The 27,418-nt window shown below is 53.3% G+C and overlaps 12 protein-coding genes across 12 annotated transcripts; 7 read left to right on the top strand and 5 right to left on the bottom strand.

Annotated features, from left to right (window-relative positions):
* Positions 1 to 54: 54 nt before the first annotated feature.
* N7477_005620 (ECM29 family proteasome component) lies at positions 55 to 5,876 on the top strand (the record flags this gene model as incomplete). The annotated part of the gene is made up of 7 exons (XM_056967283.1): positions 55 to 243; positions 278 to 950; positions 1,012 to 1,313; positions 1,414 to 3,991; positions 4,030 to 4,964; positions 5,036 to 5,306; positions 5,503 to 5,876. 7 exons carry the CDS (start codon positions 55 to 57, stop codon positions 5,874 to 5,876), a joined length of 5,322 nt encoding a protein of 1,773 aa, XP_056822037.1.
* A 1,361-nt stretch (positions 5,877 to 7,237) lies between these two features.
* N7477_005619 (Zn(II)2Cys6 transcription factor) lies at positions 7,238 to 9,779 on the top strand (the record flags this gene model as incomplete). Its single annotated transcript, XM_056967282.1, has 8 exons — positions 7,238 to 7,410; positions 7,468 to 7,477; positions 7,578 to 7,587; positions 7,647 to 7,678; positions 7,738 to 7,858; positions 7,916 to 8,199; positions 8,253 to 8,546; positions 8,598 to 9,779. 8 exons carry the CDS (start codon positions 7,238 to 7,240, stop codon positions 9,777 to 9,779), a joined length of 2,106 nt encoding a protein of 701 aa, XP_056822036.1.
* A 729-nt stretch (positions 9,780 to 10,508) lies between these two features.
* On the top strand, positions 10,509 to 13,338 carry N7477_005618 (WW/Rsp5/WWP; the record flags this gene model as incomplete). The annotated part of the gene is made up of 4 exons (XM_056967281.1): positions 10,509 to 11,080; positions 11,118 to 12,728; positions 12,781 to 12,941; positions 12,983 to 13,338. 4 exons carry the CDS (start codon positions 10,509 to 10,511, stop codon positions 13,336 to 13,338), a joined length of 2,700 nt encoding a protein of 899 aa, XP_056822035.1.
* Positions 13,339 to 13,449: 111 nt separating this feature from the next.
* On the top strand, positions 13,450 to 13,932 carry N7477_005617 (uncharacterized protein; the record flags this gene model as incomplete). Its single annotated transcript, XM_056967280.1, has 1 exon — positions 13,450 to 13,932. One exon carries the CDS (start codon positions 13,450 to 13,452, stop codon positions 13,930 to 13,932), a length of 483 nt encoding a protein of 160 aa, XP_056822034.1.
* Positions 13,933 to 14,270: 338 nt separating this feature from the next.
* Positions 14,271 to 15,164, bottom strand: N7477_005616 (lipase family protein; the record flags this gene model as incomplete). The annotated part of the gene is made up of 1 exon (XM_056967279.1): positions 14,271 to 15,164. The coding sequence occupies one exon, from the start codon at positions 15,162 to 15,164 to the stop codon at positions 14,271 to 14,273; it is 894 nt and encodes a 297-aa protein (XP_056822033.1).
* A 646-nt stretch (positions 15,165 to 15,810) lies between these two features.
* N7477_005615 (WD40 repeat domain-containing protein) lies at positions 15,811 to 17,022 on the bottom strand (the record flags this gene model as incomplete). Its single annotated transcript, XM_056967278.1, has 3 exons — positions 15,811 to 16,095; positions 16,154 to 16,740; positions 16,800 to 17,022. The coding sequence occupies 3 exons, from the start codon at positions 17,020 to 17,022 to the stop codon at positions 15,811 to 15,813; spliced, it is 1,095 nt and encodes a 364-aa protein (XP_056822032.1).
* Positions 17,023 to 17,300: 278 nt separating this feature from the next.
* On the top strand, positions 17,301 to 17,954 carry N7477_005614 (U2 snRNP complex subunit MSL1; the record flags this gene model as incomplete). Its single annotated transcript, XM_056967277.1, has 3 exons — positions 17,301 to 17,359; positions 17,417 to 17,630; positions 17,679 to 17,954. 3 exons carry the CDS (start codon positions 17,301 to 17,303, stop codon positions 17,952 to 17,954), a joined length of 549 nt encoding a protein of 182 aa, XP_056822031.1.
* A 101-nt stretch (positions 17,955 to 18,055) lies between these two features.
* Positions 18,056 to 19,122, bottom strand: N7477_005613 (ATG3/ATG10 family protein; the record flags this gene model as incomplete). Its single annotated transcript, XM_056967276.1, has 4 exons — positions 18,056 to 18,250; positions 18,305 to 18,520; positions 18,600 to 18,711; positions 18,884 to 19,122. The coding sequence occupies 4 exons, from the start codon at positions 19,120 to 19,122 to the stop codon at positions 18,056 to 18,058; spliced, it is 762 nt and encodes a 253-aa protein (XP_056822030.1).
* A 1,032-nt stretch (positions 19,123 to 20,154) lies between these two features.
* N7477_005612 (uncharacterized protein) lies at positions 20,155 to 22,101 on the top strand (the record flags this gene model as incomplete). The annotated part of the gene is made up of 1 exon (XM_056967275.1): positions 20,155 to 22,101. The coding sequence occupies one exon, from the start codon at positions 20,155 to 20,157 to the stop codon at positions 22,099 to 22,101; it is 1,947 nt and encodes a 648-aa protein (XP_056822029.1).
* A 755-nt stretch (positions 22,102 to 22,856) lies between these two features.
* On the bottom strand, positions 22,857 to 23,411 carry N7477_005611 (Hsp20/alpha crystallin family protein; the record flags this gene model as incomplete). The annotated part of the gene is made up of 1 exon (XM_056967274.1): positions 22,857 to 23,411. The coding sequence occupies one exon, from the start codon at positions 23,409 to 23,411 to the stop codon at positions 22,857 to 22,859; it is 555 nt and encodes a 184-aa protein (XP_056822028.1).
* A 1,495-nt stretch (positions 23,412 to 24,906) lies between these two features.
* Positions 24,907 to 25,987, top strand: N7477_005610 (fumarylacetoacetate hydrolase family protein; the record flags this gene model as incomplete). The annotated part of the gene is made up of 4 exons (XM_056967273.1): positions 24,907 to 24,921; positions 25,078 to 25,638; positions 25,692 to 25,798; positions 25,855 to 25,987. 4 exons carry the CDS (start codon positions 24,907 to 24,909, stop codon positions 25,985 to 25,987), a joined length of 816 nt encoding a protein of 271 aa, XP_056822027.1.
* A 158-nt stretch (positions 25,988 to 26,145) lies between these two features.
* On the bottom strand, positions 26,146 to 27,052 carry pre4 (proteasome core particle subunit beta 7; the record flags this gene model as incomplete). Its single annotated transcript, XM_056967272.1, has 3 exons — positions 26,146 to 26,750; positions 26,825 to 26,972; positions 27,023 to 27,052. The coding sequence occupies 3 exons, from the start codon at positions 27,050 to 27,052 to the stop codon at positions 26,146 to 26,148; spliced, it is 783 nt and encodes a 260-aa protein (XP_056822026.1).
* Between the last annotated feature and the right edge of the window lie 366 nt (positions 27,053 to 27,418).

The raw sequence follows: 27,418 nt of genomic DNA, 5'->3' as shown, positions 1-27,418 counted from the left end.
AGTTGGAGTCAATGCCATTCTTGGACTATCTTCTTTTCATATAGCATATCCATGATGGCGGACTCAATGAGCCCCGAGGCTCGCGAGTTGAGTCTGATAGGCAAGGTCGAATTCAGAATCGCCATGGCAGATACTGATGAGAAGCTTCAGTCGCTTCTTCAAACTTATCTGCCCCTTTTGTTGCTGAAGCTTTCTTCGGACAGTGTGGCTGTTCGCAACAAAGTTATCTCGGTTTGCCAGCACGTTAGCGCCCGTGTTAAGACCCCCCTCGATTCAGTTGCCAGTTGTTGCATTGTTAAAGCAGTTCAAAGAGCAAAAATCCCAGCTCATTCGACATTTTGATTTGATCTATGCCCAGCAGGGAATTGACCGCCTTGGCTCGGATGCCAGGGTCGAGATTCTGTTGCCTTTGCTGCAGGGTATCGCCGAGATTGGAACTTCTGCCACTCAGGGAGCTATTGTTTTCAACCTTGTCCTGCGCCTATTGCCCCTTTTCAAGTTACCCTCGAAGGGAAGTGACGAGGATCAGAAGCTCAAGCAACGCCTGGGCTTGTCCGACGAAGATGCCCGCTTTTTGGCTTTGTGGTTGGGGAAGCTATTACTCCTTTCCCCAGCTGCTGGTGAAGCTCAAACATGCCCGGGATTGTCTCCAGACGAATACACCTTTTTGAACAAAGGCGCTCCAGCCACTGAAACATGGAACCCTTCATCTTCGGGAGGCCTGAACCTGACAGAGACCAAAGTCGTAGCTCTTCGCTTCCTCGGAAGCGGGGCGTTCTCGGATTCTCAGCGATTTTTACCCTCGCTTATTGCCTCTGCTGATGCCAACTCTCGTCTTGCTGACCTGGGTGATGAGACATTGAAGCGATTTGCAGTTGATCTCGAAGATCCAACTGTCGTGGAACAGTTGTATGAATTATATTTCGGAGCTGCTGCCGAGGAGCGCCCCCGTGCGACCTCCATTGCAAGTCAAGATCCTGGTTTTCTTGGGAAAATCCATCCGAGCTACAGAAAACACCCAGAGAATCTTCAAGCTCATCGAAGATGGTCTTCTTTCGGATACTGCAAGGTCAGCTCAGGGCCTGCAGGCTTCTAAGCTACGAACGCAAATATTCACTTTTACCACCTGGGTTGTCCGTATGGGCACCCCGTCGGATCTCAAGCAAATTGCCCCTAAGCTGGTCGCAGGCTTGAGGGACTTTATTCAATCTCAAGGATGGCCCAGTCCGGGTGCTAGCGGGCAAAGACTGCCTGCCACAGACCTGAGCTTGCGTGGTCTCGCCTATGAAAGTATCGGCATCATGATACCCAAGGTCGATTTTCAGCTGCAGGATGAACCTGGGGGGGAACTTCGAATTTGATCTGGTTCGATGGCTCTTTACCTCTTTAAGTTCCGATGATTCAAGTACAGAGATCTTCGTCAGTATCGACCAAGCACTAGGAAGTATCCTTAACTCTTCCCTGAACAGTCATGACAAAGATTTCCAAAACCAGCTGCGTCCATTCCTGGTTAGTCGGATGGGCTTACACCCGGGTGATGTTGACCCAGACACTGGCTTCAACGTTGTTCGTAGTGTACAGTACGCTGCTGTGCGGTTTGCCAACAGATTTTTGCCCTATGGCGATGTGGTGGCTCGTTGGATCGATCTGATGGCCATTGCAAGCGGCCCAGAGAGACAGCAGGAAATCGTCGAGGAAGGCAAGAAGGGCCTCCATCCCTATTGGTTCCGACTTCTCAATCCCACCAAAGATCAGAAATGGTCTGCTCCAGCAACTCAGGAGCATGATGAAACCTGGTTTAGCTTCCCAAGTTTTGCTGAAGCAACCAAATTTCTGCTTGGCTCAAACAGTCAAGACGATGTCTCGATGGATGGAACTTTGGCTGGGCCTCAGCTTCTGTCGGGTCCGTACAAAACCGCATTTGTATCGGCCATTGCGTTCCTTCGCAACACCCTCCTCTGGGAAGCATGTTCGGCAGCAGAAATTCCTACAGAGATGGAGCAAGACTGGGACTACAAACTCGAAGTACTCCTCTCAACCAGTGAAGAGGCGCGGACAGCTGTAAGACAGTATATCCGTAACTCTGCCAAGGAACCCGTTTTCATCTTCTTGTCTGGTATCCTGGAGGGGCTCGTCAAGGAAACCCCTACAGGCTTGCACCACTGCGGTGTTCACTTTATGGAGATCTGTTCATTGGCTCCTAATGACGTGATCGAGAAATTGCTCCCACGAGCTCAAGCTTTGACTCGGCCAATCTTCAGTAACAACCAAGAGATACAGGGACTAGCTGCGCGGGCGTTCGGAGTTCTCGTCTCCCATCCGATATTTGCAGATGACCAATTGAGGAGCTTTGCGACCCAACTGGCCGGTAACATCGAGTCATGGAACACTGCTATCGGTGAGGCGTCTCTTCGGGTCCGCGGAGCGATCTTAGCGCTCTCCTACCTGCTGAGCAGACTTGCATATCGAGGTCTGGTCAGCAAGGTTCCGGAAGCTCAGGTCAAACATTTCATTGAGACGGTTTTGGACATCACGGATGCATCTCGAGACAACCTTCTTGTGCGAACTGCAGAGGTGGCCCTTGGGCAGCTCAGTCTATCTGGCATTCTGTCTCTCGATACACTCCTCGAAGATGGCTGGAAGAAGATTCAGAAGAAACTGTTGAGCGACGCCAAGTCTGGAAACGACGTCTCTATCGCATCTTTCGGTCTACTGACATTGACTTTCTCGCGGGCTGATCCGAAGGCTTCTTTATTCACCGATTTCCTGGACTCGCTTTATGCTTTGCATGAAATCAAGAGCCCTGAAGTTCAGTTCACTGTAGGCGAAGCGATCAGCAATGTTGCTGTCGGATGGGACTCTCGAGCTTTGATTCAAGACTTTGACGTTGACGCCGACTTTCCCCGGTCGGATGTGTCCCGCGTGGTGTTCGCAGCAATATGCGACAAGATCATCGCTGACTGCGTTGCGCCCAAGCCATCTCTTCGAAAAGCCTCCGCAATCTGGCTGTTATCTCTTGTGAAGAATTGTGGACACCTGCAGGAAATGCAGGAGCGCCTGCGCAAGTGTCAAGCCACATTCTCTACCCTTCTTGGTAATCGGGATGAGGTGGTGCAGGAGACGGGTGCCCATGGTCTCAGTCTGGTCTATGAGATTGGTGATCAAGCTCTCAAGGACAATTTGGTGCGTGACCTCGTGGACTCATTCACAGCCACCGGGGCCAATCTCGGGGGTGGTAATGTCAATGAAGATACCCAATTGTTTGAGCCCGGTGCTCTGCCTACGGGTGGAGGGGAGTCCGTCAATACGTACAAAGATATTATGAACCTGGCTGCCGAGGCCGGCGATCCCACCCTTGTCTATCGATTTATGTCCTTGGCCTCCAACAATGCCCTCTGGAGCAACCGGGCGGCCTTTGGCCGATTTGGCATCAGTACTATCTTCTCCGATTCCAGTGTGGATGGCTATCTGGCTCAGAATCCCAAGATTTACCCCAAGCTCTTCCGCTACCGCTTTGATCCCAACCCGAATGTGCAGCGTTCTATGAATACCATCTGGCAGGCACTCGTGAGGGATCCTAATATGGTGGTGGACACGCACTTTGACCAGATCATGGAAGATTTACTCAAAAATATGCTCGCCGGACGCGAATGGCGTATGCGACAGGCAAGCTGTGCCGCTGTGGCGGATCTCGTCCAGGGTCGCCGGCCGGAGAAGTACGCGCCCTATTTGGATGAAATCTACAGCAAGGCGTTCAAGCTTTTGGATGATATTAAAGAGTCTGTGCGGGCGGCAGCCCTCAAGCTTTGTCAAACGGTTACAAACTCCGTGATTCGGACGCTGGAGACCAGTGGAACTGAGCAGCGCGCCACTGCCCTGCTCGGGAGCGCCGTTCCCTTCCTCTTGGGGGAGCAGGGTCTGGATTCGAGTGTGGAGGAGGTACGCGGATACGCGATTGGTGCGCTCGTTCAGATCATCAAGAAGAGCCCCGGTACGAAGCTACGCCCCTTTGTTCCTACTATTCTCGAGAAGTTCCTGAGTTCGCTCAGCTCCTTGAGCCGCAGGCTGTCAACTACGTGCACCTCAATGCGGACAAGTACGGTCTTACTGGCCAGGAGATAGACAAGATGCGTCTATCGAGTATCCGCACGTCCCCCATGATGGAGGTGATTGAGCGATATTTGATCGATCATCTAGATGAGACCAATCTCGAGGAGCTGGCGCGCAAATTGGAGGAGGTGCTCCGGTCGGCCGTGGGTCTCCCTTCCAAGGTAGGCTGCAGCCGAGTCCTGGTGCTCCTCAGTATGAAAACTCTCCTGTTTCGGCCGTATGCGGACCGATTCATTCAGCTGCTCTGCAAATACGTGGTAGACCGCAACGAGACCGTCAGTGCATCGTATTGCACGTCGATGGGGTATCTCATGCGACTAGCGTCGGACGATCGGGTTTTGAAAACGATCGATTTCGCCAAGAGCCTCTATCTAAACTCCGAAGATAGCTCCACTAGGTCAGTCTCGGGTGAAATCCTGTACGCATCCAGTAAGCTTTCCAACGACCGGTTTATGGCCTTTGCCACCGCGGCCCTGCCCTTTGTGTTCGTCGCGAAGCATGATGGGGACGACCACGTGAAAGAAGAGTTTGAAAAAACGTGGCAGGATAATGTGGGTGGCAACCGGAGTGTGACGCTTTACATCCGGGAGATCGTGGGGCTCGTGTCCGACAATCTGGACTCGGCTCGGTGGGCCATCAAGCATACGGCCGCCCGCGCGATAGCTCAGGCGGTGGTGTCACTTGAAACCGATATCGACCTCCCCACGGCCCAATTGGTCTGGCCGGTCTTGGACAAGGCGCTATCTGGCAAGACGTGGGAGGGGAAGGAAGTGGTGCTGACGGCGCTGGTCAAGTTCGCGCGCTCCGCTTCAGCGTTGTGGACGGCGCGACCAGACTTGAATGAGTTGATGAAGGTGGGTTCTCGGACACGATACACGAGGCTAGGGAGCAACTAAGAGACTAACGGGACTAACCCCGCGTTCAGACCATAGCCGTGCGCGAAGCGAAGCGGACTAACGCATTGTATCGGCCCCATGGACTACGGGCTCTGGGGCAAATTGCCTTGGCATGTCAGGTGAACTTCATGCCTGATGCGCTACGAATCGTCCCACCTGTGTTCGACGAAACCATCGAGGATGACGAGGGCAACGGGATGGAAGTCGACTCTGGAAATGGGCGAGACTCGAGTGACACCCTTGCCGCCGGTGTGCAGTGTCTCCTGCAGTGTCTGAACCCCGCTACGGCCGATTCGGATGGTGAGTTGAAAACTAAACACCCACTTTTTTCCCTCTTTGGTCTTGTTTCGTTCGTTCCCACACAGACACACACACCCCCCATTCCCTGATTCCCGTTGAATTTTCCTTTTTTTGTTATTTTTGACTCTCCTCACCCGTTTCTCCCCGCCCCCCTTTTGGCGTCTAGCGTCCGCAGCCGGCTAACCCCGAACCACAGTGTTGGGAAAATACATACGACAGGTGATCGATCCGTTAGATCAAGCCTTGACCCACGGAGGCAGACAGGTCGTTCACACAGTCTACGATGAGCTCCAAGCGTTTATTGCCCGGGTGGATGCGTGGGACCAGTGGTCCGAACCCGGTGAACAGGTCCTGGCGGCGCCGATGGCGGACCTGGCGCAGCTGCTAACTCGAGAACGCAATAATGTCGAGACGGTTCGCAAGGGACGCGCCGAGGCGATCCTGGCGTTCCTGAAGTTGCGAGCCAGTGTCCGAACGGTGCCCGACAAGATGGGGAAAGTGTGCGTGTGTGGAGAGCTGGAGAGCGTAGTCTGGTGGTACAACGCATCCTCGACCAGGCGCTGGAGCTAATCACATAGAGGGCATCGCATGGGCATCGTATGGGCATCGTATGGGGCATCCCAGGTTCTCCTGGGCATCTACGGGCACCACGTGGTGGATCGACCACTTGTTGATCCTGGTGGATCATAGGGGGAATAGGCTCCGGAATCGCACAGTCCTGGGAATAGCATCTCCAAACGCAAGTCTAACCAGATCAGGCCTAAGCGTAGAGAGCCAAAAGGAAAGCCGAAACCCAAAAAGAGCGAGTTTCTGCAAGACGAACTAGTCCCAACGCCACTCGCTTAACTCTCGGTCAAGTCCGTGGAGGAGAGGGAATTGGAATTCTGCGCAGTTCCTCCCTCCCCTTAGTGGGAAATTGGGTGGGAAATAATCCCATCGTCCCCCCCGATCAGGGCCAGACCGGTCTGGCCGGGCCGATCCAGGCCCTGTGCAGTCCTTTCTTGTTTCTTCCCCGGACACATTCTCGGCTCCGATCATGCAAAGTCCCATGGTTGTCATTCCCTTGGGACTCGTCCAAACTAAATCGCACTAGTGTTTACTATCCATCTCCGCGGGTCCTGGTCCTGCTCAGTCCTTCTCAGGGAGACCTCAGCCAGCCCACTGGCTGCCCATAGCTGCATCGGAGCCCGCTCCCCTGTTTAGGCAAGAGAGTAAGAATAGCACACCACATGGTTGGCACCTGCATGCCATCTGCATTTTTCCCACTTTTTTGTCCACCTTTTTGGTTTTTCCCTTGTTTCCCTTCTTTTCCAGGCCTTATTCTCCTTCTTTACCTTGACCCTTCATTTTTCTAGTGTTTATTTATTTTCTTTTATTTTTTTCCCTGTCTAACCCGTTTCGTGCGTCTCCGACGAACCGGATCATGACTCTTGAGTCTCTTTTTTTTTTTGCGTAGTCCTAGTAGTGCTCTGCCAAATTTATCTCGATGACCTGTTCATCCCTTCCCCGGCACTTGATGCTCAACACCCGAGATTCCTTCAGATTCCCGCCACCTCCAAGCCCCAGGAACAAGGCTGCGCCATCCATGCGTGAACCATGCGGTTCCCGTTCGCCGGTTTGTCTGTAGCTGCATTTCTCTCCCTACATAACTGACCTTCCTTCCCCATCCTTTCCATCTTTCCAACCTTTTTTTTCAGTGTCCCGCTTTTGATTCAACCGTACTGGCTGAGAACTCTATAATCGGTCTATCTCCTCGTGCGCGTCTTTCCCACCCCCCTCCCCCCTCCCCGGTCACCCTTCAATTGGTGATTAAATTTCCCCGCGGGATCGTGCATCCCCCATCCGTTGCCACCACGCCTCTCGTATGTTGCAATCGCACCCGGTCGTACGTCTGCACAACTAATCCCAGTCCAGCGCCGGCAGTTAGCCTTATGACGACCACTAGCCTGGTGATGCAAAACCGTCGAGGCCATGCCTCCGCCAAGCGCCCGCTTCGGCTCCCCATTATCGCCCCCAAGGAGGAGCCCGTTGAGGGTAAACTAGAGAAAGGCCTGATTGCGCCTCCGCGCATTCGCTTGCCCCCAAGATCACGCACCGGTTGCTGGTATGTCCTGGACCCGGTGTATAGCTAACTTCGCAATTGCTAACACTTTCTCTATAGGACGTGTCGGGTAAGTCCTTTGTTCTCCCTCCAAAAACCCAAATCCTTCGAACAAAAAACAAGAGGAACGGTTGATTGACTGAGGGGTTTTTTTTCCTCTGGCATTGCAGAGTCGCAAAGGTGAGTTCTCAAATACCTATCCTGGGAAAATTCCGTGGCTGACTGACATTCCTCTGCAGTCAAATGCGATGAAGGACACCCGCAATGCAATGTAGGCATTCCTCGGCTATTCTGTCTGCTCCATGCACAATTGACTCATCTTCCTTTCAGCAATGTACTCGACTCGGCCATATCTGCGACTACCGACCGCGGCTGGCCTTCCGCGATGATACTCCTCGGATCATGGGCCGCATGGCCGATGTGAAGACCCAGGGAAACATCGTCTGGGATTGTAAGTGTCATTGGCGTGTGGTCATGTCTTTCCGGCCCTAATTCGTGTTGTGTGTAGTGTCTTCGCCCACTCCCAGCGAGGAGAAGTCGGATTACTTTTCCACCCGGGACGCGCTTCCTGCATTCTCTCTTCTCACCTCTGACGAGGACCGGGAAAGGAAAGCAGAGGCATCGAGCCCCGGCACGTACCACGTAGTCGTGATCCCCGATAGTTTCTCTGCCCTGCCAGAGTATGTGGACGACGTGTCGGAGCGGTCCAGGTCTGAGGCAAGTAGCTCGGTCGTCAACAGTCCTATCAGCAGATCCAAGGCCGAGAGTGACATTGGCACTGACCCCAACGTCGTAATCCTGAAGACCTTTGAAGATGTGACTCGGCGGTCATCTTCCAATGGCAGAACTCCCCGAGTGTCGCCCACATCGGAGATTGCGGATCCTTTTGGATCCCTCTCTTGGACCCGATCCTGGCAACTCTTCCCCCTCCCATCAAATTCGAAGATGACATGTCCTTCTTGGACCCGTACATTGAGCAGCATAGTCAGGATGCTGCGCTGTTTGCTCACTTCCGTCACGTGGTCTGGAAGCAGCTGTTCCCTCACGATCGAGGTCAGGATGATTCGTTTGGACTCGAGAGCAGTGGCATGACTTTGAGTGCCGATTTCCTCGAGCGGGAGGCCGCGCATTTCCCTCCGGTATGTTTCAATTGACGTTTGGAGAGATGCTAGTACTGACATAACTTTTAGCTCTCCGATGCCATCATGGCCGTTTCAGCGCTCAGCCTTTCACACAGTGGTACTGGGCAGAATGTCGATGCTCTGCAGTACTACCAGCAGGCTTTCCCTTCTCTTCAGACCAGCCTCCGCAACAGCGACGATCTCGTTTCAGATGGTCTTTTCCTGACTCACTTCTTACTTCTCATCTATGAGGTCGCAGCCGCCGAACCCCACGGTTCCAACCTCTGGTCTCACCACATCTCTCGTCTCCTCCACATCGCCTTTCTCCGCCGGTCTAAATTTGGCCGTGAACCTCACCCTTTCATTCTCTGGTGGATCTGCCACATTGATCTCTACGCTCTGCTGAGTGGAGCCGGCACAGGTGAATTCGTGCGGGCCGTCATTGATCACCAGATGCTTCCCGCATCGGAGTGCCTCCTATACCCCTCTGTGCCCGAAGGCTACAGTATGATTTACCCCGAGGAGCACGACAGCTTGCCAGTAATGATGCGCCTTTACGCCGATAGCTTTACTCTGGCTGCTCAGCTTGGATTTCTCGCGGCTCAACTTCGCCAGGAAAAGCAGTCTCAGCCCTTTGCCGAGTTTAACAAGCGATCGAAGGAGATCGCCAACTTGCGCCAGGCCTTTGCCAGGCTTTGGGAGACTCCTGAAATCACCTACTGGTCTCAGCATCAAGAGACTCTTCCCCGCCGATCCAAGGAGATTTTACAGCAGGTCAGTCATCTTGTTCTACGGATGTGGAATTTCAAAGTTAACGTGCTCTCACAGTCGGCTACCTTGTTCCACGCTTCTCAGCTATTCTCATTCAGCAGCATGTGGCCTGGTCAACGCCACGAGTCAGAATACACGCCTGACGGTGAGATTGACTACCACGCGGGGGAGATTTTGCGCATTGCCGAGCAGACAACGAGCACCCGACGGGCTGACCGACACTTCCTTGTCTTCCCTTTGTTCCTGGCGGGTGCGACGGCCTCGGCTAGCGGCCTCAAAATGATGGCCATGGAGTTGATGACGAGTATGGAGGATGAAGAGGATGGCATGGGCCGCAACGCAGCAACCACACGAGCCATTCTGCAGACAGTCTACGAGCGACAGCTTGAGCGCCTGATGCGGGTCGGCCACACTATGGATGTGGATTGGGCTGATCTGATGGCCAAAGAAGGGCTGCAGATGGTGAACTTCGGGTTTTGAAGCAATCTATGGGAGTATGGGGTTTTGGCGTTTCTACGGGCATCTGGAGGATCATGATATCTTTGTCTTTATTTTTTGTATTTCCACAGCATGACTGATGACGGATGTGTATATGTATAGAAACGAATTGAATGTGCCATGCAAGAGTGAATCTGTGACAAAGTGTAGCTATATAAAGCTTAGGCTCCCAAGATCCAAGATAGAAAGCTGAGGTCTATACAAGCGCTGTGACAGGTTCTCGTCACCTGCGGGGTCGGCGACTCGCCCAACGTGGGCGCTTCGAGATAATCACGCGTTTTCTCTTCATCTTCCCCTTTCCTTCTATCTCATTTTTCCCCTCCAAAAGGTCCGAGATCCCCCTTTAGGGATCCCAGTTTATTTTTATCTTTCGTGTATTCCTCCCCTATCTCCCGACTCCCCCGCCATCCCCATTTTGGGGTCCAGCTGCCCCTCATTAAGACTGATCTGCGCGCCTAACGCTGTAATTGGTACCTGACGCATCTCCAGGTGGCTTCTGCACTTCATTGTTTTTTTTTTTTCACCGATCGGCTGCATGATGAACCCCGGCGAAGTCGTGCCCTCCATCCGGAGGGTGAGCTGTTCCTCAACTCTGGCCGAGGAGAAGCGCCCGTGGTAGAACCACTGCGCATCAACAAGAGAGACTCGGCATCTCCGTCCAGCCCACCATCTGCGCCTTTGCCTTACCCCGATGACCGATCTCGTCCTCAGATGCGTACCTCCAGTTCCAACGATGGGCGTTCCACGGATAGCAATCGATATGGTTCGCCGCCGGCTGGTTCCGGTACCATGAGCCCCGCTGATTATCCCCCGGCTTTGCGACCCCGCGATGGACAGCCTCGAATCGCTACATTGGCAGAGAGGCGAGGCACTGCTCCGAAGCCACTGCCAGAGTCACCTGGCATTGATGCGCCTGACCGGGAAACTCTGGCGGCAAGGCCGTATCCTCGTCCGCCAGCAGCATCCGCACCTATAGAGCCAAATCAACAATATGATTATCGTCAACAATACTATCCGCCTCCACAGAATTCGGGATCCCGGCCTCCTTCAACTCTGCAACCCGCACAGAATAGCTCAATTAATCGTATCAGCTCCACTGCATCCAATGCTACAACTCGGGCTCAGCGTGGATCTCCTCCGCCGCCGGAAACACCCATCATAGGCCCTGGTCAACAGCCCGGTTCGGATATTGAGGCTCGTTATGCAGCAGCAGGTATCGCAGGCACAGGAACGCTTGCCCGCATGCAGTCGCAAAGTTCCGCCGCTCAAATTCGTGCTGGGCAGTATACAGGACAGCGAGCAAACTACTCACAGCCGCAGCAAGAGTCGCAGCGGCCATGGACCCCCCACTGAGCAACCGGGGACCCAGCCACATGGGCCGCCCACTGTTTACCAGGGTGCAGATGTTGTGAGTGGCGAGCAGCCGGCTGCTCAGCATCCAACACAGTATAGTAGCCCTCCGCCACAAAGCCAGCAGGCTCCAGCAGTCCTGGTGCAGCAGCCGCCTTCAAGGGTCTCTGCCAACGCGTTAGAGCAGGACATGGATCGAATGCGCCTCAGCTCTTCTCCGCCACCTGCTTACTCGAGTGTCTCTGGACCCGGCGCATCAAATGGGTATCCAAATGAAAAGCAAAGTGGCGCCGCTGCGGGAGCTGCAGCTGTTGGACCCCACCCAGCAACAGTAAACCAGCCGCACCCTGCAACGGCTGTCGCTGCTGTAGCTTCTGCTGGTACTTCTGCGTCTCCGGCACCATCGGCCTCGACACTTGATCACCCGGCCTTTGCAAATGACCCGCGGCAGCAACAGATGGGTCAATCGCCGCAGAATTCTGTGGCTAATGACCAGCCTGTCTATCAGCAGGCTGCGCAAGTGCTTTCCCCAGGACCCTCTGGGCCGCCTCCAGCTTCTCCTCCGCCTCTTCCAGAGGGTTGGATTGCGCATATGGACCCAAGCTCGGGACAGTATTACTACATTCACCTTCCAACCCAGTCAACCCAGTGGGAATTCCCCGAGGGCCCTACGCCACTGAACCTCAACGACACCCCTATGTCGCCGGTAGGAAGTGTTTACAGCAGCCATCCTCTGGCATCACCGGGCCTATCAGCATTTGGCAAGCCGATGGCATCTCCAGGTGTACCGCTTACCCCGGGGTTTGAGAGCCTTCAGTCTCCCATGACTGCAGGTTTCTCGGGACCGCCTCCGAGTAGCGGCATGGATCTATACAAGACAGCCCCCACAAACGGTGTGTACTTTGGTCCCTATCTGCGGTACACCAACATGGACCTTGAGCGCGGACTCTGGTTGGGTTCCATTCTTTTGGTGACCGATTCCGCTCAGCCGCCTACTATTCACATCCACCAGAGTGTTGATCTGTCTCCCAATCCAAGACAGTTGAAGGGCGTTAATATAGCAGCTCATCAACGATGGACCTTCTACAAGTACGAAGTGGATCTGCAAATGGATGATCACGGCCCTGCCAAGTGGACATATGCCATTACTTCACATCTTGGATGCACGCGCTACGAGTTCTTGGTCGCCGGCCGGCACGAGACCAACTGGCGGTTCATTGCAGTCTCAGGGAATGATTTCTCGCTAAATGTTAATGCCAATGAGCGGTCCCGCGTGGGTGGCGTAGGCTTCATGTGGAAAGACATCATGCAAAAGCATAATGAGATCGGAGGGTTCCATGCCCAGTTATGTCTGGGAGGACAGATCTACGCGGACCGTATGTGGAAGGAAATTCCCTCTTTGAAACAGTGGCTCTGTATCAGTGGCAAGGAAGCTCGGAAGAATGCACCCTGGACAGCCGCGAACCAGCAGGACGTTTCCCATGCCTATTTCCACTACTATACTAGTCACTTTGACCAGCCGCACTTGAGAGAATCTTTTGCGCAGATTCCCTATATCTGTCAGATCGACGACCATGATATGTCAGTCTTTCAACTTTTCTGAGAGCCAAGGTCAGAGCTAACACGTCTGCAGTTTCGATGGATTTGGTTCCTATCCCGAGCACATGCAGTTCTCGAACATGTTCAAGAACATTGGACGTATCGGCATTGAGATGTATCTCCTCTTCCAGCACCATACCACTCTTGACATTCTCCGAAACGTCAACAACGATACAGACCTTTTCACAATCACTGGTACGGGCTGGCACTTTGTCAGTATCTCGGCCCCGGTGTAGTGGTTGTCGGCCCAGATTGCCGCTCCGAGCGCAATCCCCATCAAGTCATGGCCGGTCCCACATACCAGGGTCTCTTCCCGAAGGTTGCAATGCTGCCTCCGAGCGTACAACATTGTCTGTGGATGGTCTCGGTGCCACTGATCTATCCTCGTCTGGAAACAGCAGAACATATTGCTCAGACCGTTGCCACTGGCAAGCGCGCTGTGACGGGTGCCTACAATGTTTTGGGCAAGGTGACCAGCTCAGTTGCCGGCGTGGTGGGAGCTAAAGAGTTCGTCGGTTCTGGCTTTGATTCTGTCAAGCGCGCAGTTGGCAAGTCTGGACTTATGGGGGGGCATCTTGAGTCCCTTTGGTGAATTCGACCTCATGGATGAGTTGCGGGATCAATGGACTCACGAATCCAAGGATCTTGAACGAACATACCTCATCCGAACTCTGCAGGGATTGCTCACCAGAAGTCTCTCCGCATGACCTTCCTCTCCGGTGCCGTCAACGTCTGCGGCGCTGGACTGGTTCACGATCCCGCCCAGCCCTCGGACCACAAGACCATGTACCAACTCATCGCTTCTCCCGTCGTCAACACTCCGCCTCCATCCTATATCATCAAGCTCCTCCACAGCCACAATAAGCCCTTGTATGTCCCCGCCAATGGCCATCGTTCTAACGGTCAACCCACCGACACCAAGGAAGATATGATGGAGATCTTCCAGACCGACGTCACTGGCCAGGCCCGTGAGCACCGTAAGCTGATGGCTCGTCGTAATTACGTTGCTATTGTCGCATATGACCCGGAAGTTGCTACAGCTCCTACCTTCGGGCAACCGATCGTCGGGCAAGGCCAGAGTAAGCTTAGCCTGGCGGCTGATTTCATGGTTCAGGGTGAAGGCGCCTATGCGAATGTGGTCAAATATGGTCCTGTCATTGTGCCGAGTCTGGAACACGGCCGTTGAGAATTTGCCCTGGTCAGAAAGACTTTTTCTATTGCATACTTTTGACGTTGACCTTATCATCTTGCATACAAATCTGATCTTCAAGTGTTCTTGTTGTATAGCTTTGGGTTTTAATATTACCCCGGTCTGGTATTTGAGCGCATTTAGACTTTCAATTTTCGTATTTGTTGATCGAATTCTCCTTTTGTAACTCGTTGCACTCATGGCACTCAGATGTCTCGACACAAGGTCCGCTAAGCGTCGATTAGGACTACAATTAAGTACTCGTTATTTACATGTATAGATGCCCCGGTAATTCCCAAACGCCAAAGTATACTGAAACAAAGAGCGAGAATACACTATCCGGTCGGATCTCCGCCAGGCACACACAGTCCAATACGCCAAAAATAGTCACGGTGCGCATAGAATAGCTCCCAAAGACGATACCTCGCTGGGATCATGGACCAATTCCATCGGCGAGCGTATAACGCTCTGGTCTCATCACGAGATGCACAATTTGCAGGCTTCTGCGTCGCTAGCAAAAACTGCTCGCCATGATGAATATCACGTACATTCTCGGGTTCAGAGCAGGGATCCGGGTGTGGGTTGAGAATATCAAGGGGAATATTAACATCCGGAAGCATGCTGCTGAGTGTGGAGGCTACATCTGTCCCTGCAATGCATTGAGGGTCCTCATTACCAACACAAAGATGAACATCTTCGACTGTAGGAGATAGATCCGGACTCAAAATGTATATCTCCCCTGAATGGGGCGCATAGCCCCACTCTCGGAGTGGAAGAAGAGGTACCGGGTCATCGACATGAGTGACCCTTCGGAATCGCCGGGCCTCAGGGTTCGCTGTGGGCTTGGTGTGGTGTCCTAGTTCGAATTGAGAATCAAGAAAATCCGCAAACTTGGCGTTGCCGACCATCGGCTCTCCGAATGTGGTAACTTCCGGGTTCCAACCTCTGAGGCGCATTTCTAGACCCGCTAGCGCTGCCACAGCACCTCCGAGAGAATGCCCCACCAGAGTCACTTCATAGTCGGGATGCTTATCTCTCGCTTCGAGTAGGTGGGGCAAAATAACGGACCGGGCATTAATCCATGACTTTAGAAAGCCGGCGTGAACGGTGCAATTTTCACATCGTGGCGTAGAAGAGCCTGACTTGGCGGTAAGATCCTCTTCCACGGGGACTCCATCTCCGAGATAGGGCACATAGGATTGTGGAACTGCAGAAAGATCTATGATCATGTTTGTGATTGAATATGTCCCCCGGAAAGCAGCGATAATACGCTTGGGGCCCGGCGAGTGGGACATGGCAATATAGCCACAAGAGTCAGAGAGAAGGACTCCAGTGCTCCATGTCTGTCGAGATGTGAATATGTGTTCTCGGAGAGATGTAGGTAGCTCGGAAATACTTACTGTGACCAATTCCAAGTTAGGGAATTCCGCGCAGTGGCTCAGACACTGAAACGGCTCCTGGATGCCAGTGGTGCTCACACAGTAAGAGATATCTACTATGCGTGACAACTCCTCCAGTGAGTTAAACAGCTCGCTTGAAATGTGCCCAGTATCATTCTTGCCCATAGCTAAGTCATTCCAGGGAAGAAAAAAGCAAAGCAGCATATACAAGCGAAACATCTTGCAAGACTTTCACTCAAAAGGAGAGTTCCTTGATTTCGGTTGCAGAAATCCGGGGAAGCGGGGCGATTAGGTCATCATGTCACGCGCCTCGGGAGATCATGCGAAAAGAATCATTGTTCTTTTAGCGTTATTTTTATTGTTCTATTGTCATGTTTGGTACAGGTAGATGAGTATGTGAGTGAGCCTTGAACATCCCATGGGTTTCTTAAATGGCCCACACTACAACACGGCCATCAACGCCACTCGCTGGGATTCACGTTAGCATCGGATCAACTAATGGAGTACAAGGATTTAACTCACTGCTGAAAGAGCTGACCCGTCCATTTGACTCGTCAAAGGCGCGGACGGTGTTCACGGTGTTCTGGTGGGTAGACTTGAGCTTGGTGTCCACCTGAGTCTGGCCCTTCAGATCCATCTGCCGGAACATGTTGAGCGCAGACTCCTCGCGGGCACTACCAGCACCCGAGTCCTTTTGCTCCAGCGATCCAACAAGTTGCCATCCATTTTCGTCTCCACTGAAGCGGAAGGGCTCGCAGTCCTGGAAAGCGGACGTTAGTACAATTGAGTGTTCTACACGGTAGATTGGGAAAACATACATGACCAGCCGCAATGATCTCATTCTCACCATTCCAGATAAGACTGTTGAGCGGCAACAGACGGGTGGAAATGTTCAGCATCGCCCGAGGAGGCTGTTCCGGCGCACTGGGGTACACGATTGTGACACTGCTGTCGTGTCCAGTGAAAGCAAGTGCGTTTCCACTGGGAGAGAAGGCAACACCCTGGATCCAGCCGGCCGAGTCATTCAAGAACTCACCACAGATCGTGTTAAAGGGAAGGCGTTCTCCCCAAGCGCTGGGCTCCGGACGAGTGTCGATGCCCTTGATGAAACTCGAAAAGACTCGGGCATGAGAGTCAGTGGAACCAGCAGCCAGCAGAACAGAGTTTGGATGCCAGGCCAGGGTAGTGATGGTGCTTCGAATTGGCTTTTTGAGGTGCTTAGAGATCCACCAGTCGTTTTCCTCCTCAAAGTAACAGACGGAGATCAAGCGAGCTCCGGAACCGACGGCGAACTTCTGTTCGGATGGAGACCACCGCACAAATGTGGCAGCACGGTTGATTCGGAGGAGGACAAGCGTGGGCTTCCAGCCAGAGGGAGTCTGCTCCCAGACGTATGCATTGCGGTCTGTGTGGCATTGTTTAATTGGCAAAATCAAATTGAATACTTCCGGAGGCAAGACTGACCCTGAGAGCAAGTCACAATCCGTCCACTCTTGGGGGCTATATCAACACTGGTGACCGTCTTCTCGTGGCCCTTGAGTTCATCACTCAGCGTGAACTTGTTACCCGACGATTGGTACAGCTCCACATTATTCTCCCGGGCGACAGCAAGGGTCTGCTTGTCTGAGGAGAATGAGTGGTCTGCAATCGGAGAGTGAAAGAGGTGGTGAACTTGAGGAGCGGCCATGATGTGAAAGTACAAGATACGACAGGAGGAGCTCTCTACCGTCGATGAGGGGGGAAAACACATACGGAAAGCGGAGGCAGCCTAACAAAGCGATGACGCCGGTTGCTTAGCTAATAGTCACATGACTCCACTGCTTTTCTCGCGATTTGGACATCCGCACGTACTCACGCCATTGTCGCGCTTCAATCTCGCTTCTCTGCCAGCACCCTTCCTTTTCCCTTTCCATTCTTTCATGCGACTACGATAAAAACCAGATACCCAATTTAATATCCTACGATATGGCCACCAAGCCAGCTGCACGGCCTGATGCCAAGGCGACGGTTCCCCCCAACCAGACGTGAGCTCACCCTTTAACCGCAATTGACCCAGCAATTGGACGCTGACAGCTTTCCAGGCTATACTGCACCAATCTTCCAGACAAGCTACGCAAGCACGATCTTCGCTCGTCGCTCTACACCTTCTTCTCTACCTACGGTACCGTCCTCGATGTTGTGGCTATGAAGACAAACAAAATGCGAGGCCAAGCCCACGTAGTCTTCAAGGACGTTCAAGCCAGTACACAAGCCATGCGCGCTCTTCAAGGATTCGACTTTTTCGGCAAGGAAATGGTACGTCTCGTCGCTATCTTTGACAAATTTAGCGCTAATGATATATAGAAAATTGTGTATGCCAAGGGAGCTTCCGGCGTGATAGCCAAACTTCGTGGTACATATGTTGCACCTGCCACCAGTGCCGGATTGAGCAGTGTGTCGACCGATCTTCAAAAGTCTATCTTCAGCGGCCCGCCTAGCAGCGTGCCCGCGCGACCTGCGACCGGGGCCAACGGGGAGCCGCAAGGAGTGAAGCGAGCTCGCGACGAAAGTGATGACGAGGATGCACCGATGGATGAGGACAGTGATGTGCCAATGGAGGCCTCCTCAGACGAGGATTAATTGGAGATCCTCGCCAAATTCATGTTTGGCTCTGTGGCCGGGAAGTGACTGAAGCTCTTGATGATTTCTTTGCTCGGCATTTCACTGCAGATTCGGGCGCCTCAGGATGGGCTGGGACCGTCCGAGGCGACGAGCTCACGTGGGACGTGCAGGTTCACGCAATGCCCGACGAGGCCGAGCCAGATGATGAGATATGTTCCCGGGGTCACGCTCCGTGCGTCTGCAATCTGCGCCATGGCATCCGCCGTGTTGCACGGGTGGACGAAAAAGGCCGGAGCGCCAGACTGTGGATGGTACTACGAAGAATGAGCTCTTGCCACGCGATCTTCAGGCTGGGGGGGCACACCTACCCCACAGCTGATCCCACCCAGGACCCCCACCGTTTTCAATTCCTTCCTGTACTGCTCCGGGACGACATACTGATAGACGGTCTCCAGCCCCAGCGTGCCCTGATGGTGATGCCACCTGAGTGTAAAATACAAAACTGGGACCTGATATGTGGGGGAAAGCACTATATCATAGTCGATCTGTAATCTAGGGCCGAGATCGGTACGAATCAATGCCTCCTGTTAAAATGAGATTCAGCATTAGGGAATCGTCTAATATCTCCTGACCGTGCATCGGTGCACAAAGGGGCTTGCAGACCGGATCCTGGTCGTCCAATTCCTGCCCTTCTACCTCCGAACCTTCTGTAGCCTCCTGGACTTCCACGCATCGAGTGATGGTGAGATGGGTACCGTTCTGTCTCGGGTTCCCCCTACGTCAGCAGCGTTCTCAAGCCTCAAAGTTCATGTAGGCAGGCAGGGGCTTACCTGTGTGACAAGTCTAGCGGATGGCCAGCCCCCACCACTGGCTCGATCGGCTAGGTCTCGACAGGCCCAGTCAAAGTCGCCAGCGGTCAAGAAGGGGAAGGCGGACAGCGTATTTACCATGACCCACCGGAATCTCGGACTATCAACACCCACGTCGCCGGATGCAGCTTCCGCCTGACTCGTGTATCGTGGTGTTGGGGGTCAGCTTGAGGTGAAGTAGAGGACGGAAGGATCAGCGTGGTAGCGAGAGGCCTCGCGAGGAGTTTGGTCCAGGCACCCTTCTCGGAGAGGATCAATGGGTTGCAATTCCCAGGACCGGACACGAAAGACACAATGCAGATTGTCGGGTTGACCATGTCGCATCAGGTTTTTGATGCACGCCCGACGATCCCATCCATCCCATCCAGGGTGGGGAGCGGGTACTTGTGTGGTTGGTGGTCCCGCCATAGTTGACACAAGTACCGGTGACTATCCCGTTTTTACTCAAGCCGCAAGCGGCTCAAGGCCGAGCCAATCATTTGAGCATCACCCCGTTCAAGGAACGCGATCGTAGGCAGAACATGCCCAGCAAATGGGCGGGAAATCGGGAAATGCCATTGTACCTGTCGTGGCCAGTTCCGCTTGCAGCCTACGCGATGGCGCCCCCGGGAACAGAACAGAACAGAGCGACGTGACTCGTGGCAAACTAAACGCTTTCGTCTCCCCTCTACCCTGGCTCGTCTTTTTGTTGTATGTATCTAGTGGCCTCCCCTGAAATCCTAGCTTGTTTCTTGCTTGTGTTTTTTATTTGATTTTAATTGTTTGTTCTTCGTGCTTATTTCGTGTTTTAACTGTTTCTCATTCCCCTGTTGTCTATACTCCCTGTTTCATGGTTGATCTGCTCTCTACTCTGGAGTAGACGCGAAACATCCCCCCTCCCTCCTCCCTCTTCCCGATTTACCTTGCCTCACTTACCCCGGTACCCCCGCATACAGGAAGTACTTAGGTGCTGGGACACACGGCCCTCGTGGAATCTGTGAGTGCCTCGTCGCTGTAACCTCAACATTCGCGATATCCCCGCCATTCGCGCCTGTTGTGGCTCCGGCCCAACCGATCTCCGGGGCATCTACCAATCTGAAACACGGCTCTGCTCCATCATCTCCGCACGGGGGTCCTTCGGCCGCCAATCGTACACCGGATTGAAAACGGGACGAGTGGTACAGCTTGGTGTCCGGATCGATCTTTCAGCAATCAGGGCGTGGCTTGACGTCAATTGCGCGGGATTCGATCAAATCTGAAGATTCCTTCTTACCCCGTCAGTCATTGTATATTTACTTTCCATGCCGCGCCGGACATCTCTTTGAAGCCGTGGTGATATCGCTTTCTTTGCACTTGGTGCCTGCGACACCATGGGCAATCTACAATCGACCTCCGCGAGAGATGAGACCCGCCGGTTCAACCGTCTCTCCAAGCCACCGACCAAGAAGCTTGCCCCGAGCGCTTCGCAGTCATCTCACCTTGAACCCGATCGTCCGGAGCTTTTGACTGGCGTCATCGGATGGCAAAACCCTTGGGTTGGCTCCCAGATCTCTAGAGATGTCAGAGCCAGCTACCCCAAAGCCACGGAGATTCCCCCAACCTTGTTTGAAGCTGAGTCGGGTTCACCAGTGCAGAGCATTAATGAGAGTCCCGCTCTTTCTCTCACTCAATCCTTGAACGAGCCAAGTTTGGAGCCCGTCTCACCTCACTCAGGCTCTTTTTCCGCTAACCCGTCGTTGAGAAGAGCGTCATATCAATCTGGAACATGGCAAGAGTATTCTCAAGCGCCACCGGTACAGGAAAGACCAAGACGGGCCATTTCAATACAGACGAGTCTACAGAGACACAAAAGTGTCATTTACGAGAGTCCGATTGAGGAAGCAACATCCTCCAACACGGCCTTTTTGGTCGGAAACCAGCGTTTCTCGCTCACCCGCCGTCGATCCTTGCTGACACGGCCGGGGGTTGCGACGCGACGAACCACTGGTGCTGTTCGACGTGTTCCTTCACCGATCGGTGAACCCGAGAGCTGCGATGATACGAATGAGTCGCAGGGTTTACAATGGCCCTTGCCTCCCCGTGAAAAAAATCCTCTCCCCGTTTTGCTGCCGGCACGGCCAACAAGCCCTGTAGATCCCCGGTATACCCAGCTTGGGGCCCTCAAACTGGGATCCTTACGAGTGGTCAATGGCTCTGCATCCCCGTGTTCCAGTGACCGGATTCCTTTCGGACATCCCCATACTACAGCTCCGGGACTCGGGTTGAAGAATGTTGAAACCGCTGGCAAGAGAGGCTCTACCCTGGAGATCCCCATCGTATCAGACGTGAAAAAGTCAGACGATGTACCTGGCAGTCCATTCTCCTTCGAGAAGTCTCCTATTATGGCAGGACCGCGGAGCAAACCGATCTTCCCCGGGGATGAGGATGAGGGCATTGCCATGTGCGACGTTCAACTAGAACAGAGTACCGTGGACGTCGGAGTCGATCAGAGTACTCTTCGATCCCTCAACAAGTCCGACAGTGGCTACAGCTCTGCGACTTCCATTCGCTCCCTTCAGCGAAGCCGAACAAGGGCATCCCTTGATTCGCAGGCTTCTAGTTATGGCGCCGCGGACAGCAGCAATAGCGCCGTCGTCGGAAATGATCAATTCTGCGTTCCAATCGATGAATGCCAGCGCCACTTCAGCCTCCAGGAAGCTCAGACCCGGAACTTTTCGCGGATGCATCTAGCCAACGATCGCTGGTACGATGGCAATGGCCCGGCCACCCAACCCCTTGCGGGATTGCGGGCGCGCCGATCTACACTGTGTGCTCCTCGATATACGGAGTACCCTAAGGCGCCTGAACCTTCCCCAGTGGACACGTCGTATGCATTTTCTTCCCAGCAAGAGCAGACTATCTACACGAGAAGAGCCCCACATGACGACCACTTTTACAGGAGTGCGCTGGACGTCGCTTCCAGCGCGGGTTCCTCGACAACTTTAGTGACGACGCCGAGCTATCAGCAGCTCGCAAACGCCGATAGGCGAGACCAAGCGCACCGATCTACTTCTGGGTATCGTTCGTATGGAAGTCATGAGTGGGTCGGCCACTCTCGATCCCGGAGCAGACACAGTGGTCGGATCTGGAGCCAGAAACCCGGCATTCACGCACCGCCACTGCCGACGATCTTGTCCCCAGATCATCTCCAAGCTGGGAAAGAACGCGGTGAAGAATTCCCTCTCCCCGAAACGTATCGCGGCCGACCTCGAAGCCGAAGTCATGATTATCGCCGCAAATCGATGAAAGAGCGACTCCAACCTGAAATGTTTATATAACGACATGTCTCTTTTGCTTCGCTTCCCCCCCCCTCCGGATGATGATTTTCTTATTAATGTTTTTTTTTTTTACTTCTGGACGATCTTGGTTTCGTCCAAAGAAAAAGTTCCCTAGGCGTTTTTGAGATGGGATCGGAGTTTCTAGTCCATGGATGGAGTCTGAACGGTTATACCCTCGTTTATCATAAACTACTTGAAAATTTGGCGTTGTACACGGGCGTCATTGACCCCGTCACCCTCAGCCGAAGCCTTTGATCTTCATTATAATCCATTTCATGATTCAAGACCGTTCATATTCCAAAAGACAATCACAGCTCGACTACGTAGTACCATTGTTGGCTTCCGGTAGGCTCTCGCTCATCCTCAGTGAGAAGTTAGAACCGAATCAGTTACCGTGTTCGAGTGAAAATTTACGTGTGAATTGATAAGCTCGTACAGTCTGCCAGCCTGTCATGTCCTCCGACCTGCATGTAGGAGAGACACGTCGAGAGAGCTTTAGGAAAAGACCACAACCACGCGCGGAAGCAAGGAGCGTACAGGGGTCTTCGCATGCTGATCCGATCTGGCAGAGAATCATTGGAGCTACGTACATATTACCTATCACATCTTGTTGATACAGTTGAAACGTTTTTAAAATTTTCATGACAATTTCATTCATTACTTCATATTTGATGCGAGTTTATACATGTGTCAACCTAAACCCCAGGCGCCCAGATCCCAAATGCACAGAGAAAGCGAGATCAGTCGAAAATGAACTAATTAATGCGAATCTTCTTCGTCTTAGGTGCAGCCTCCTTGGGCACGACGACGGACAGGACGCCGTTCTTTAGGCTGGCGCGCACTGCATCCTGATCGACACGAGTTGGGAAGGTGAAGGTTCGCTGGAACTCGCCGATTGACCGCTCCGAGGCCCAGTAGTGGAAGGATGGCTGAGACTCGGGCGTCACGGAAGCCAGGTCGGTGTCGGTGTCGGTGTCGGTAGAAGCGGCCTCTTCATCCTCGACAGTAGGCTGGCGCCACCGGCGAGCGCCTTTCTTGGAGTCGGCGTTGTTGGTGTCGTTCTGATAGGCACGTTCTGAGTGGCCCTTGATGATCAGGGTCTGTGGATCACTGAACTCGATATCGATGTTGCTCTGGCTCACCCCGGGCAATTCGCCGTCGAGGTAGTAACCATCGTTCAGTTCACGGACATCGAAAGCTGGGGTGTAGGTCTGAGTGGAGGTAGCTGGCGCGGCCCCGGTACGGTGGGTCTCATAGTCGTCCAGCAGGCGGAAGAGCGGCCGGAAGTCGGAGTTGCACAGGAAAGCCATTTTGAGATGTGAGAGTTTGTAGTCTTGTGGTAAAATAAAGAAGAAAGAGATCTTTAAATGATCAGGGATTTTTGTGTTGTTTCAGATGCCCTTTTGGAATTGATGGATGGAATCGATTTCCTGATCGCAGGATTTATATACCTCGTGGTGCTGCTCAATCGATGGCTTTGTCAGAACCCTCCAGAAGCGGGTGGCGCGTTCCACCCACTTCTCCAATCCTCTGTCGCCATCCAGGACCGACTCGCAACCACGGACCCATTGGGTCCGAACATTCCAGTTTCGACTCTTTACTCAGTCATCCGATGACGCAATGTTGCAAGCCTCAGCATGGTTCCTGCGCGTGGAGTGTCCGATCTATGCCAAGATAGATCGCGGACCGGGGAGACTCCCGAACTGCCTGAGCTATAACCATCGACTACATCCTGTACATAGCATTAAAACACTATCCTATCGCATTTCCTCGGATTGAGAATTTATGTGAACTGCGCTCAGCATGACTCGTGACGAAGACCAACAAGAGAGCCAGATATTATTTGGTTCGAAACATACGGGGGCTCAGGGAATAAGCGAGTAAGATGTCTAGAATCGTATTGGGCAACCTTGAGAGACGATCACTGCTATGTGCCTGTATAGTCCGCGATGAAGTATGGGTTCCAGCCGTCTCATAAGCGAGACATTAGGAATGAAACCAGCAGATGCTGGCTCAGACATATAGAGAGAGATGCCGAGGGAGAGAAGAAAGTGATCTATCGATGAAGTTTTGAATCATAGCTGGAGTGTTCGTTCTTCGTCCACTGTCCTCCATATCAGACACGTCTCCCACGCATGGTACCTTCCTCCCTACGGGAAGACCGGGCCGGGTGAAGCCGGGGGCCTCTCGATACCTTCGAGACTATAGCGACTCGATCTCCCGTCATCGAGGAGCTGGTCATCCGAAGATCCAGAAACACGAGAAGCCCACGGAAGAGACAGAGGTCCGGGATCGCCCTCAGCGAATGTTACGAATGCCCGGAGAGGCGTACGTCTCGAGCTGGCGGTGGCCCTTGCGCAGAAGATATTCCACGGCGCCAAAGTCTTTTTTATTCACCGAGAGATGTTTTTGGAATTCCGCCCTAGGTCTGTCCTCAGCCGGAGTGCAAGGATTGGGCGCCGAGGGCAAAAGAGACTTACCGTGCATAGTGTTTGAAATTGCTTCTTGATTCCTATCAACGATCAGCGAAGGAGCTCGGGCGACCCGGGGAAGTGGGAAGGAGCCTACCTGGGGTTTATGACGAATGGCACGTAAACACTTTCGATAGAGGGATAAGACCTCCCGCTGGAGACCGGAGAGGCGGGCCATGAAAGTCAGAAGAAGCTTGGGAGGCTTGGAAGCTTGAGATCCTGGGGAAGAAGCTCTTCGTTTTCCGCCGGGGCCCACATTGGGATTTCCCGGCCGAGTGGAATCTACGACTTAACTACGCGCCACTTCCACGGGGATCTTCTCATTATCTACACCATGGCTGCTTTCACGGTACGTGAGATTGAATCAGGGTTGAGTTTCTCATCATCTTGCTATTTCTCTCCCCCCCTCCCCTTTTTTTTTTATCGCGTTTGTAGCTCTTGCCATTTCTATTTTCTCTGTCAACTTTGGCTTTGGGCCTCTCCGGATGGCTAATCAGCTAGCTAGCATCTCGTTCGCTTCCTGGCCAAGGATGGGCACATCTATTACGGCGATGCCATCCTCCCGTCGGGAGCCACTGACCTTTCTCAGACGACCCAAGCAAAAGTAATCCAGGGTGATATCTTTGGGGAGCACCGAGTCACCGAGAAAGTGGCCGAGGTGCGCATGCTCCTTGCTCCTCTGGCGCGCAAGGATATCCGAACTGTCCGCTGCTTGGGACTGAACTACGAGCAGCACGCGATGGAGTCCAACCTGCCCATCCCAAAGTACCCAGTGCTGTTCTTCAAGCCCGTCACGTCTATCGCCGGCCCAACCGACGATATCCCCATCGCCCAGATGGCTCAGGAAGGTGAAGGCCTAGACTACGAGTGTGAACTCGTCATCGTCATCGGGAAAGAAGCCAAGAATGTCCCGGAGAACAGAGCTCTGGATTACGTTCTAGGTTATGCGGTTGGAAACGATGTCTCTCACCGCGACTGGCAGATCAAGCGTGGCGGAGGCCAGTGGGGTCTAGGGAAAGGCTTCGACGGCTGGGCGCCGTTTGGACCTGGCATCGTCTCTTCCAAGGTGATATCGGATCCGAATGCTTTGCAGATTTCCACCACTTTAAATGGAGAGAGGGTCCAGTCCTCTTCCACCAAGGACATGATTTTTGGGTGGCCAAGACCATTGCTTTTCTGTCTCAGGGTACCACTCTCCTACCCGGCGACCTGATTTTTACTGGAACGTGAGTATCACTTTGATCTGTATAATGAATCACCGATGCTGACGGGGATGGAAAAGACCACAGGGTGTCGGCATGGGCCGAAAGCCTGCGCTGTGGCTCAAGGACGGTGATCGGGTCGAGGTCGCGCTGGAGGGAGTTGGATCTTGTGTCAACCGTGTAGTCTACGATAAGCCCACCTCCAAACTGTGATGAAACGGCTCGTGTGGGGGGCCAGTGCTCATATCAATCCTCGTCAAAGTTCATATCTCCGATCGTTCGTCCAATTTTTTCGGTTCATTGGGGGGACCTCATGTGATCAGAGTAACTAGAAAAGTATGAAGATAAGAAAGAGAAACACATGTCAACGTCTAGTTTGTCTGGGCCCCGTATCCCTTGATCCTCTCGGCAAAGGCCCAGCTCTGGCCCTCGAGCTGTTCGTTCTCCTTCAAATCAATGCCCTCCTTGGTAATCACGGCTATGGAGTATTTGTCCAGACTCCGTGCATCACGATAGAACAGCACCTTCAAGCAGTCCTTCAAGGCCGCAACAGCTTGGTCCCGACTGATTTCTTCGATCGGCTTCTCGTCGGGGAATACTCGTCGCAGGATCGGAACCGCAAGGTGAGCACCGAATCCAGTCGCCAGGTGCGGGGCAGAGAAAGTCGTTCCCAGAAGATCTGCTGAGCTGAGGAACGGCTCGCCATCTCCATCGAAGCCTGCAACAAGGACGTGGTTCCACAGCGGGTTGAACTCAGAGCGCCGTTTATAGAAGACCTTGGCGAGGTAAGTGTGCAGGTTCTTGGCATTGAGCATGTTTCCGTGAGTGGAGTAGTTCTCTCGGATATCGATCGATTCGAGGAGACGGTCAATGTATTGCATGTCGGACACATCTCCACCGAAACCGACCACCGCCTTGTCGCCAAAGGAGCGCAGACGCTTCACGTCAGTGAACCGCGCGAGGGATCCGTACGATGCTGCGAATCAAAACAAAGACTGTTAGTTTGGGGGTACCGAGGCTGAAGAGCGATGAAGCAGGAGAGAGGTCTACCTAGGTTGTCGGTGGCCAAGACGACACCGCCATTAAACTTCACGCCAATGACCGACGTTCCCGTCACGGCCGGCGAAGAGGTATGTGTCTTAGGGCCGCTAGTTTGGAGGTATGAAGAGTTGTAAGCGCCGTAGACATCGTCCCTGGGCTGCAGGTGGTGTTAGCAAGGTAGCAAGCATGGGGTTGGGTTGAACATACTCGGCCCCAGGCTTCGGGGAAGTGGTTCATTGTGAAAAGGAACTGAGTGAAGACAGTCAATTGTAGGGGCGAGAGTAGAGAAGAATGAAATGGCGGAGAGTAGGGGAACGGTGGGATTGAACGATGACGATACTCAAATGGAGGAAGCTTAGGCAGTCGAGCTGACGGAGCTCCTGCTGACTCATCATCCAGGGCACCTGCGAACCCGCGCTTGAGACTAGGAGCATTCATACCATCTCGGAGACGTGCACTACATAGTTTCTTTCCGGCATCCTCGTACTTCGCCTCGCATTCCCGTCCTCTGGAAATTCGATAAGCGGCGTGATATTGCTCAGCCGCCGCAGACGCGTCGTATCCGCCGATCGCGTTCAACCGTAGCTCTCTTTTCCGTATGAA

Source organism: Penicillium maclennaniae, assembly GCF_028827695.1.
Source record: "Penicillium maclennaniae strain IBT 15551 chromosome Unknown utg000005l:1.0-2652337.0:1.0-2654196.0, whole genome shotgun sequence".
Taxonomy (NCBI): Eukaryota; Fungi; Ascomycota; class Eurotiomycetes; order Eurotiales; family Aspergillaceae; genus Penicillium; species Penicillium maclennaniae.
Note: the sequence above shows the minus strand (reverse complement) of the source record. Positions and strands in the feature narration are given on the sequence as shown.